Genomic DNA, 12,551 nt, shown 5'->3' with positions numbered 1-12,551 from the left:
TGAATCTGATTGGAAGCAAACAGATAAGAAGGCGATTAAGTTTCTGAGGGAATTTTATTACCAAAGATATCATTAAGCCTGGCCTACAAAGGCAACCCTCAGGCTTCAAAACTGGCATCAGCAGGAATCTATACCAGCAGCTGCCCAGGATATATGGTCATGGAGGGTAACAGACAAGAAAGAATTCCCTGCAGGCAAAACCAGGGGCCATGGCATACAATTGCTAAAGGAATTCCTGCTAGAAAGGAGATCCAAGTAAGTCCAACGGGCTATCCCAGGAACTTCACCAGAGCTCGGAATCTTCACAATTCCTGCCAAATTGTTTCTGAAAATTGGTATGGGCTTGCTTTGTTTCCCATTCTTTCCTTTTCCAAATGGGAGTCTTTAGTGTGGTTTTCTGTTCCTATTCTACCACTGGGTACGTGTTGGAGGTGAGCGGGCCAGACAAGTTTTCTAACCTTTCACATGCGGCCAGATCACGAGAAGGTATAACTGGGGAGGACCGTGTGCCACTCACAGATCCTGGTCTTTGAGCTAAAGGCAGTAACTGGTTGGGATCTGACATATGGTGAATGGGTTCTATGTGGGGAAAAAAAGGGTGCTCAAGATTACTAGGATAGCCAGAGAGGCAGACTGTGGTGAAGTTGGCTAGTTGACTCTAAAATTCATTTCTAATTCTTCCTTTTTTTCCTTTTAGTAATAGAATGCCCTCAGCTGAGCAAATGGCTATCAACTGAAGACTATATTTCCCAGTGTCCCCTGCAGCTAGATACAGTTATATGATGGAATTTGGGTCAATGGGATGTGAATAGAGTTGATGGATGTCACTTCCCGGTCTTCTTCTTAAAGACGCTTGCTCTGTGTTTTATTTTCCCTCTTCCCAACAGGCTGGAAAATGGTGACAACTGCCTTAGAAGTCACTTGTTAAGGAGAGAGAGGTATCCCGCCAGCCCTGGACTGTTGACTTGGAAGAAGAATACAACTTTTAGTTTCTTTAATCCATTCTATTTGTATTAGAACAGCTTAGCCTATGGCCATACCAAGCAGGTTGCCAATGAACAAGGAAAAAGGTGTCTTGTAAGTCTGAGGATTTAGGAGGCATAACCTTCACACAAATAGAAATTCACACAGAGGAATCAACCTCTGATTCAACATTGGTAAACAAAGCAAACATTTTTCTTAAAATTTTCCATAAAAACAAAAGAAAGACAAACATTTATAGTACCTCTTTGCATCTTGTATTAAAAGCCATTTCCATCTTCCTTCTGGTTTCAGGGATACAACATTTCTTCATGACAGGAAAATAGTGTGGATATTTTAAGGTAATTTTATACTTGTCATCATCTGTCTTTTCCAAACTGTCAATGAAATCATCAGGAAGAGCACCTGCAAAAAAATCATTTTCTCATACTTCAATTTTTCCACTCATTATTGGTTTATTTAGCATTGGCATGGTGCCTTTAAGAAGCTCTAGGAATTTTGTGGAGTAACTGAAATTCAAGTAAAATAATGACAATCCTTATAATATTGCTTTGACGTTATTGTAATGGGGGTGGCAGTTAGAGGACAGGTGGCCTGGGAGACGGTAATTCAAAATATGAACAGGCTTCAGTGCACTTGTATAGATGGCATTTTGATGAAGAACAGGCAAAATTAAGCCAAGAAAAATCCATCACAGAATAAGGAAAGACTAGTTTAAGTTACAATGTAGAGGACGTTGCGAGGCAAAAAAAAATTCAAAGCACTGAAGGCTGTTAAACGCTAGCATGAGTTACCAAGAAAGATTATGAAATTTCTTCTGGACTGTCTCTAGAAACAGTATACATTCTTATAGCCTAAAATCTAGATGTGGTTTGGTTGTGTTTTTTTGTAGAAGGGGTGGTGGGTTCTGTAGAAGGTACATTTTAACAAGAATTCTTCTAACTTTGATTTGGCAAACTGTGAGGTGACATTATTTGCCTAAATTACAGATTTAATCTAAAAAACAACAAAACTTTACCAAGTTCAGCCTTGGAAAGTTCAAGGAAGGTATCATCCTCATTGAGGTTTTTGTTAAAGTCAATACATAGCTCACTCATTCTTTTCTTCATTGCTTTAATTTCCTGAAACAAAGATACAAATACAGGACCTTAACAATAAAATGAAATTTTCATTTTTATTGCCATCAGTCAAGTAAGTTTCACTTTTATATGAAGACTGGGTTCTGTACCCAACTCCCAGGAAGTACTTTCTTAGAGATGTGCTTGATACCATAGTTTTCTGCAATCTTCTATATTGTGTCCATGAGTATTTGTATGTAACATGTACAAGAAAGCAATCCTGGTGATGTGTTAGAAATTAGGCGTAAATTTGTAAGAACTAAATACATTGAGGAGGTATAGTCAAAGCAAAGTCTGGCACATACACAATAAGTAGCTTGCTGAGTGAATAAATGAATCTAGTAGCCTGTTAATAATTAACACTTCTAATCTTTCCAAATTCTAAATTTTAATTTAGTAAATCAGTATTAGGTACTGAAGTAAGCCAAGAGATAAGAACTGAGTAATTACTTCTATGGTTCCTTTGGAAAACAGGATATGTCTTAGTTTTATAGAGCGTTTGCAAATAAAAGCAATTTATGGGCCCTAACATTTACATAAAAAGTACTAGGTAGGAAAAAAAAAGTATTAGTTGGGAGATCAAAGGAAGCAACAGAAAGACCACAAGAAAACACATGAGATAATTTATTAACCTGTCCCACTCTTCTAAAAGTGCTAGATAATAAAACTTACATAAACCACACACTTTCTCAAAGTGTGCTTCTGACTAGAAGCATCAACATCACCTGGGAACTTGTTAGAAATGCCCTCTTTTTTTTTAAAAAAAATAATAAATTTATTTATTTATTTTTGGCTGCGTTGGGTCTTTGTTGCTGTGTGCGGGCTTTCTCTAGTTGCAGCGAGCGGAGGCTACTCTTCATTGCAGGGTGCTAGCTTCTCATTGCGGTGGCTTCTTCTGTTGCGAAGCACGGGCTCTAGGCATGTGGGCTTCAGTAGTTGTGGCACACGGGCTCAGTAGCTGTGGCACGCAGGCTCCAGAGCACAGGCTCAGAAGTTGTGGCGCACGGGCTTAGTTGCTCCGCAACATGTGGGGTCTTCCTGGACCAGGGCTCGAACCCGTGTCCCCTGCATTGGCAGGCTGATTCTTAACCACTGCACCACCCAAGTCCAGAAATGCCAATTTTGAGAACCATACCAAACCTGCTGAAACAAACTCTCAGAGGTGGGGCCCTGTATAATCAGAGCTTTAACAAGCCCTCCAGGTAATCTGTATACACAATAAATTTGAGACTTAACACATACTGTGCAGTGTCATTTTTGGACACTCTGGTCGTGTCCCCAGCTCCCTTCCACTTCTCCCCAACTCTACAGCAGCCATGCAGTTTAGGTGGGACTGGATCCTATCTGTAGTCCAGGGTGTGACCTCTACACCAATCAGGTAATCCCATCCTCACTGCAACAGTGACTGGTTCAGGGAACCCAGGCCTGGCATTCCCCTGACTAAAGAAGGATTCAGGATTAGGCATGTGATCCCATCTGGGCCATTAAGATATGAGGGGAGGTCTAATGGAGGCTTCTCTATGTCCTTCTGGATGGTGGGGTTTTCATATTTGCAGCCATTTTAGTAATAAAAGGAAGCCAGCCTTTGGATAACTAACACTGAAGGAGACAGAGTAGAGAAATAGAAAAATCAGGTGGCCAATGACACCACTGAGCATCTGACTCAAAGTGACTCCTGAACCCCAACTACCTCTGGATCTTCCGCTTATACAAGCAAATAAAATGCTTCTGTTGTTTGGACTGTTTCAACAGGGTTGACTAATATAATGTTCATGAAGGCAAAGCGAGATCAGTCACACTTCTCCTGTAACTAGGATGAAGAAGATACAAGGTGTCTGAAGGGCATTTTGGTGGAGGAAAGGTGCCCATATCTCAGTGGTGCTTTCACATGTATCTACCATGCTTACATCACTCGGTTTGAATTTCTTTCCAACTTGTTTCCAGTTCTACTGGCAAGAAGAATAACCTGGAAATAAATCATGGGTTATATATCCTGTCCAGAAGAATGAGTTAATTCTGCAGCTGAGTTTACTTCTGAAACTGAAAGATCTGAATGGTATTAGACAAAGGAGAAAGTCTGAAAAGCTAATCTCTCCGCCTTTAAGGAGCATATATTACTCACAGGGTATTCCATTCCAAAATGCTGGTTTGAAAACTCTCCATCATAGGGATTTTATTACCAGTGCCCTATCTCTTTACGAACAAGGGGGTAAGAATACAAATCAACTATTAAGATCTGAACTAGCACTAGAGCAGGGAAAATAAGCCTGGCACACATGAAACAAATAAAACCTTGACAGGATTAAAGAACAATTAAGTTATCAGTTGTTTGTCCGTCATCATGAGGTTAATAGGGGTTGTGGAATTTAAAATCGTTGACTACTAAATACATTGTAAACTGATTTGTATTATGGGTTATAGCCCATATTACAAACACGTGTTTCCCTATTTCCTGTTTTTTGTTGTATTTTGTTTTATTTATTCTTTTGTTTTCTAATAAGAAAAGGAAACAAACTCACATTTTGTACTTGTTCTGGAAGATGGAGCCCATTCCTTTTCCCCATTTTCACTGATTTTTCCAAGTATCGTCTGGCTTCAGGCTTTATCTTTCCCAGATCACACGTTTCCTGAAATTAAAGAATGTGACAACCTCTTTGATTTCTGTTACAACAGTGCATGGGTAATTATAAACTATGAGGCCACAGCAAAATTTATTCATCATCTCTGGTGGGCTATGAAGTACATAGGTGGATATGAGGCAGGTGTTTTTGAAAACCTATGTTCTTTTATGCTTTAGTGAGCTTCTGCTTATTTAAAACTGAAAAATTAAATAAATAAAAAGCTAACCAGAACTTCCTTGCCTTGCATCAGAATCAAGCGTGCCTGTACCACTTGAAAATGTGATAATAGGGAACATTTGCATAATCTCATAAGACATTCTTTATGACTGAGTAGTCCTTTTCACAAAACATTTCTTATCACAAATCATCTGGATTTAATTTTCTATCGTTTGCTAACCTGGTTCCACTTGAGAGGCAAAAATAGAAATAATGGGCAAATTCTACAAAAATGGAGAGGGCTCTTTTGCCAACATACTAAACAAGGACAGCTGGATAGAACCCCAGCAAAAGGCTTACAACACTTCAAAAATGCCTTACTGTCATTTGGTAAGAGAGATCAAGGGACCACATCAAGCTGCATATGGACAAGTATTTGGGGAAAATGAGTTAGCACTGCACAAAGAGGAGGAGAGCTGGACAGTACATGTGAACCTACATGCAGCAACGCAAACAACACTCACTCAAAAGGACGGAGGGCCCTAAAGGAGAGTGGAAAATTCCCCCGGCCACAGCAAGGTAGTAAACATACCAGATTTTTCCAAGTATCTTCAAAACACATGGCAGAATATACATGGCACATCTGGGTGGCTGGTTAGTTTGTGGTCCCTGGGAGGAAAGGGGCTCCAGACAGATTAAACAGGTGCAAAGGATTCAGTGTGGTTGAGCGCCAATGAGGGACTTCTGTCTCTAGAGCCTTAGAGCCCTCTCAGCCTCAGAGACCTACTCTGGTTGCGCTTTCTCCGTGAAAGACTTGGGCTGTTCACCCCAAGCTTTATATTTTCCCACCTAATCAGATCTTTAAAAAGACTGTGCTTAGCTTTGGAGTCTGCATTTTAGACTGCTGGTAAAAGGCTCTTGCTGCAATAGGTCTGTCATTTTTTATATTTTGTTGCAGCAGGTAAACAGAGTTGTATTTTAACTGAGGGTCCTACTTAATACAACAATCTGTATCTCACTTTACCTGCCAATAAATAATTTTGTCATAGTACTAAAGCACTTGTTATGCATACATTACTCACAGTTTCCTCTGAGTTTATTCTCAGTGGGGGCAGAGAACTGTTAGACCCCTTTTTCCATACTAACCCCTTCTTCCATAATAACCCCTTCTGTGCCCTTGGAGAATTTCTGAGCACGCTGGCATGAGTGGAGTGGGAACCCTCCCTAGCTGGTATTGGCACATACTGGGATCCCGGCAGCAGATGCCTGCAATGGCAAGAAACCCAGAATGGCTAGGGAGATAGCTGGGCTGTGGGCTGATTCCCTCAGAGACGGCCAGCAGTTCAAATCACCGTGTTCATATGGATGTGATTAACGTGGGTTGACTGAGGCTGGCTTTAACAGCACCAGGAAGTCTGTTCTGAGATATGGGGCATGGCAACAGGAGTCCCTAGACAGGATGATACTCCAGGTTGTAAGATTGGGGAGAATCTAAGCAGTAGCTATATGCAGTGGAAGAGAGGAAAAAAAAATCACTGGTGAGCAGTGCCCGGCAAGGGTTGGGTACACTGTGAGGACCCAAGTGATCAGGTTGAGGTCCAGAGCAGGGGACCTTCCCACCTGGGCAGTGGGCCAAGGCAGAAGCAAGGCACACAGCTGGACAGCAGCATGGGTTTTTGGGTTCCTGGCATTCACCTGGTCACATGTGGCCCTGAGCTTAGGACAGAGGCTCATCATAAGCCTCACCAGCTGAGGTAAGCAGAATTCTTACTCTACTCCAATGCTTGATCAGGATGGGCTCTCATAATCAGTGGGCCTGGACTTGCCATATCTGGGAGTAGCAGGGCTGCTACTTCAGAAAGCCTGAAAGTGTACTCGGCACAGTAAACTCAAAACCCTTGGTCTAAATTAGGTAAAACTACCTATCTCCCCAAATAGGTAATCCAAGTGTAAACAGGTAGAAGGATGTTCTGAGAAAACGCAGCTCTGAATTAGGTCTAATTAAATATGAACAAATTACCTGTACTGAAATATTCGACTTACCACAAAAATGACACTTAGCAAAAATCTGATTCAGTTATATCCAGACACCCTTTGCCAGTCAGACTCTGAGGTCTTGGGAAATCTCCGGAGGGCTCCGGCAGGAGTAAAGCATGTCTAAAATGTGCTTCTAAAGCACATTCCTGTGCCAAAGCTGATCATAATAATATTCTCCCTTATAATCTCCAGGCAAGGTCAGAATTACTGCCCAAGGATTTTCTAAGAGGGAATCAGCCAACACTTCTACACTGCTCTGCTGCAGGTGCATCTTCCTTCCTGAGAAAGAATTTAATCCCCTTGAATCTGAACCAGGTCTCATGCCTCTTTGGGGGAGTAGGGAGCTAAAGTTCTCTGAAGTAATTTTCAAATTTATATAATCTGACAGCAGGGGATCTTATTTTAAACTCTGTGATGACAAGATTTAGTTTCCCCTCTTCCTCCTGTAACTAAGAACTTTTATATAAAAGTGTGAGTGCGTACACACACACGTTCTTACATGTATGTTTATATACTAATTTCACAGACAAGAAGACTGAGGTTAAATGATTTCTCCAATATCACACAGCTGTTTAGTGGTAAAAATGGGTATAGAAATAAATTCTTTTATATTTGCAGTGTCTTTCCCTTTTTTTCGTTTTGCTTTGTTTTTTCAATCACATTTGCTGTCAGGTTTCTTTCTTTCTTTTTTTTTTTTTTGCTATCAGGTTTCTATCCTACTACTGTGAAGAGGATGTTCTTAGGCAGCTGCCTACACTCCGGACAGGAGGGCTGCAGAAAGGCCTCTTGCTGACTCCTAACTCAATACCCTATCATGAGTCTCTGCTTTTGAGTGGGCCACAGGCAGAGTGAGGACACAGAGAGGGGTACCGCACTGCATGAAGACACATTTTAACTGAGACTAGCTCTGTTCCATCCAACAACCATTTACTGAGCTCCAATTTACGTCAGGCACTAGGAAAACAAAGATGAATATCCTTGAGGCTCTTTAAGTCACATGAAGGGAAAAAAAGATATATCAGCAAATAATGTTAATATCATGTAGTGAGTGAAAAGAAAGTAAGTATTGTACTTGAGAAGCACAAAAGAGGGACAACTGGCTAACAGGGAAACTAAGGCAAGGTAGTTGATGCTTTATATAGGATCCCTTGGCTTTTAAGAGCCTGACAAAGGTACAAGGTTCAGTAGTATTATGACCAATGACTAGACTTAATGCATTTCAAAATCAAGAAGGCATGGTAAGTAGAGGGAATTACCACTGCTATGTTGAATTTTGGACAGAGCTTTTCCTCTTCAAAAAAAATTTTTGTTTTCTCTATTTTTTTTTTTTTTTTAAACCGTGGTTTTAAGGCACTGACTCTTCCACAGCTGGTAGATCACATGCTTAAAAGCATCTATACTTAATCCTGTGACCTATTTATTTACACTGTAACATTAAAACTTTTCTGTTTAAATTACTAATTGGCTAAGACCAAGTTCCACAGCTCCGAAAAAAATATAAATAATATTACAATAGGTAATTGTGGTTCTTAATTTAGCTTGTATAATTCACTCAATTTCACTAAAGAATCCCTTTCCTGTACTTACTACTCAGTAGGCCACTGGAATAAAATATTACAGGTCTGGATTGTTTCAACATGGAGACATTGTACATTTTTTTCTCACCAATGTGGCTTTTTTGATCTTTGCAGGCTTTTTAGCCAATGATCGAGAAGCCTTTGTCAGCACAGGGAAACACCAAGACTTGAGTCCATACTGCTGGCTTTTGATACCTGGACATGTTTTAGCTAAAGGGATGAGGACATCCTTGTTTTTCACTTTTTTTTCTTCTAGAAAATTCAGAATTAATTTTAGAATTAAGGATACATTAAATGTTATATGTTTTTGTAATATTTGAAATCTACATATGACTATAACTACATATATATGTTTTGAAAACAAATTAAATCCACGCTTAAACTTATGAAATACAATATTAAAACACTATTGCCTTTATCTATGTAACAGGTAACCACTCTCTTGAATTTTGTGTTACACATTTTCTTCCAGTATTACCACTTACGTATACATTGTTAAGTTTTGCTCCTTTTTATTATTTTTTTATTTTTATTTTTTTTAGTACAAACCTTTTATTTTTAAATGATATCATGTTGTATGCAGTGTTCTGCAATTTCTTTTTTCTTTCGTTGTTCCTAAGATTCAGCCATGCTGTTGTATGTTGCTGTAGTTTATTTCCTTCACTGCTATAAAACATCCCATTGTAAATCTACTACAATTTATTGCTCCATTTTCCTGTTGATGGAAATCTGAGTTGTTTCAGTGTCTTGCTATTATACATAATGTTGTTACGAATACACGTCCCATGTCACCTGTGAACAAATGCAAACCTATTTCTAGGTAAATGCTGAGGTGGGGGTGGGGAGGGTATGCTAAGTTACGGAGAATGTAAGATCCAACTTCATAATATTAGATTTTTCTCCGAATTAGTTATTACTATTATTTTAAAAATAATTTTACACCTTTACTAGCAGTGCACAAATATTCCCATTGATTCACATCCACACAGATACTTGGCATTGTCAGACTTGTTCATTTTTGCCAATCTGGTGAGTGAAAAATGGTATCTTATTGCAGTCTTTATTTGAACTTCCCTGACTTAATGAGGTTAAACATCTTTTCATATGTTTAATTGCCATTTGTGTTTCATCTGAAATACCTTTCATGTCATCTGCCCATTTTTCTATTGGGATGTTTGTCTTTTTTACTGATTACAGTAGCTTTTTATAAATCCTAGGTACTAATGCTTTGCTAGTTTCATTTTTTTTTTGTTGTTTTTCTTTCAGTACGCGGGCCTCTCACTGTTGTGACCTCTCCCGTTGTGGAGCACAGGCTCCGGACGCGCAGGCTCAGTGGCCATGGCTCACGGGCCCAGCTGCTCCACGGCATGTGGGATCTTCCCGGACCGGGGCACGAACCCGTGTCCCCTGCATTGGCAGGCGGACTCTCAACCACTGTGCCACCAGGGAAGCCCTAGTTTCATATTAAATTTCTTTTTTTTTTTTAGTATTTGAGTATTTTTTTTGTATTAGTGTCTTTTCACTTTATTAATTAAAGTTCTTTATTTTAATGTAGTCATGTTTATCAGCCTTATATTTTATAGTTAGCACTTTTGGTGTCTTAAGAAATACTTCCCTGATCAGATATCATAAAGGTATATTTCTATATAAACTTCCAGAAGCTTTAAAGTTTAACTTTTTAAGACTTTAATCCATTAGGGATTGTTTTTCATTTAGTTGTGAAGAGCAATCCAGTATTTTTTACCCCACATGGATAACCCATGTCCTTGCATCAATTACTGAAGGCCTATTTTTTGGATCTGTCACTGTTTCTCCCTCTAGTTTGAAGAACATTTATTAAGTGTTTACTGTACTTTGTACCAGGCACTCTGACAGAGATGCAAAATAGAATCAAATGTGACACGTCCCTCCCTTGAGGGTTTTAGTGTAAAGTCTACATGATTTCTGGCAAGCATTTACCAGCCACTTCTATGGCTCCTGGAAAGTTACCATTTCTGAGCCTCAGTTTCTCTACTAATAAAAAGGGATACTTCACAAGATTGGTATAAAAGTTAACTTAGATAACTATATTGCTATACAAATGTAAAGTAGTATTACTAGTCACACTTGGGAAGGAGGTAGGAAGACTACAGCACACTGGTTAGTCTCATGCTCTACTACGATTTCATCTATCCATTTAGTCAACGAATTGCTTATTTTAAAGGTTTTGAAGCATGACTGCAAATCAGATGATACTTCCTAGACTGTGATGTGGTGGCCCTTGAATCCGGGTAGATCGTAGCGACTAGTCCATCAGTATGGTATTGCAGAAGTGATGCTACATGACTTCTGAGACAGGTCATAAAATACAATGCAGCTTCTGTGTAGTTTATTGTAACATCCGCGTTGAAGCCCTCTGTCTCCATGAAAGAAGTCCTACCACCCTGACGCTGTCATGCTGTGAGGAAGCCCAAATTAGCCTACATAAAGACACTACATGGAGGTGCCCTAGGGGGACATGAAGACAGAGATAACTGGTTAGCCTCTACATGCTCCAGCTCCAGCCACCACTGCCTGAAACCACATGCAAGACCCCAGAGTTGCCCAACTAATACCTTCCTGAATTCCTGATCCACAGAAACTATGAGAGAACATAAAATGATTGTTGCTATGTTCAGCCACTAAGCTTTCGAGTTACATATTGTACATCAACAGATAAATAGGATGTTTACTGAGCAGATTTTGCCATAAAGAACTGTGGCAAAAGTAATTTCACATTTCTATTCATCAATATTAAGTGAAAAATAACATAAGAGCTAAAATAACATTTTATACCTAATTAAGATAATACATTTGATTATTGCCTACATTGGTGGTATCTTGAGACCTCCATATTATTCAGAGCACTCTCATTTTAGGAGAGCATGCCTGAAATTGATGACTTTACATAAATTTAAAATCCTATTACCCAGCCTAAGGAAGGCTTCATGTATTATATCATGGTAGTCCTATTTTATTTACAGTGTTACAGGAAAAATTAAATACAAGATTTAGATATATCTAACTTTGTCCTTTAGGTATGAATGGGATGAGATTTACCATCTATTAAAGTGGCCAACTCTAGCAGAAAACTGATTCTGATAGTTCTAGATTTTAAAAAATACTGACTAAAAAATGTAACTATTTGTCAAGGAAGGTATTTAAATTCACCAAATAAGCTCCAATTCATAAACAAACACAATAGTTATTTTTAAAATTATTCTGATGTAGCCTTAACATTCTAAATGCCCCTGAAATTGTTCACACAATAATCCACATGTATGAGAATAAACTCCTGTGGAAAGAGGAAAAATTAGGGAACTGAATCTGAAACTATTATAAATTAATATAATAAAACACTGAAGTGAACCAGCTCAAGTAAATGAACAAATCTGATACATGCACTGGTGTTTATGAGGTCACTTACAGTGTACTAGGCTGCTGTCTCGTCTACTACGCAGGTAGCAATTTGTTCCCAAATTTAGTGGGATCAGAGGCCAATACATACAATATTTAAAAGTTTAACAAAGCAATCTAAAGCAACAAACCTCCCATATCTTGGTAACATTTGTAAGAATCAGAAACAGTGGAAACGTAACAAAAACATTAGACTCAATAACATTAAGATTGCAATACCTTTTTGAGGCTAGAAAATCCCAAATGAGAACTTAGAAGTCAGGATGAAAAAAGAATTAATCAAAGGAAATTAGAAATGTGGGGGAAAAGCTCTATAGTACATATATAATATCCAGATAGAAAAGAAATTAGATTGTTTTGGGATGAAATAAAAATAGGAGACTATAAGGGCCATGATTTGAATTGTACAGAATAACAAGTGAAGCTAAAAGTTGAAAAGAGAACAATTTAACTAGCAAAAAATAGTCATAGCTATTTTAATTTGTTATTTTTACAGGGCCAAAGATGAACAATTATGAACCATCATAGATGAACATAAATTAAGGGTGAAAAATGTTTGTCTGACATTAGAAAATAGGCAGCATGTACGTCTTGCATGTCTAAATAAATTCTGGATTACGTATTCT

The 12,551-nt window shown here is 38.7% G+C and overlaps 1 protein-coding gene across 1 annotated transcript in view; it reads right to left on the bottom strand.

The window, feature by feature from the left end:
- NLN (neurolysin) overlaps positions 1-12,551 on the bottom strand; it is a 100,393-nt gene that overhangs the window by 44,799 nt on the left and 43,043 nt on the right. Inside the window, exons 4-6 of the mRNA XM_065875324.1 lie at positions 4,619-4,726; positions 2,000-2,102; positions 1,226-1,386 (exon numbers count right to left, since the gene is read on the bottom strand). Coding sequence (XP_065731396.1) covers positions 1,226-1,386; positions 2,000-2,102; positions 4,619-4,726 — 372 coding nt within the window. The remainder of the gene's footprint in view (positions 1-1,225; positions 1,387-1,999; positions 2,103-4,618; positions 4,727-12,551) is intronic.

The sequence above is a fragment of the Phocoena phocoena genome, chromosome 3 (assembly GCF_963924675.1).
Source record: "Phocoena phocoena chromosome 3, mPhoPho1.1, whole genome shotgun sequence".
Taxonomy (NCBI): Eukaryota; Metazoa; Chordata; class Mammalia; order Artiodactyla; family Phocoenidae; genus Phocoena; species Phocoena phocoena.
Note: the sequence above shows the minus strand (reverse complement) of the source record. Positions and strands in the feature narration are given on the sequence as shown.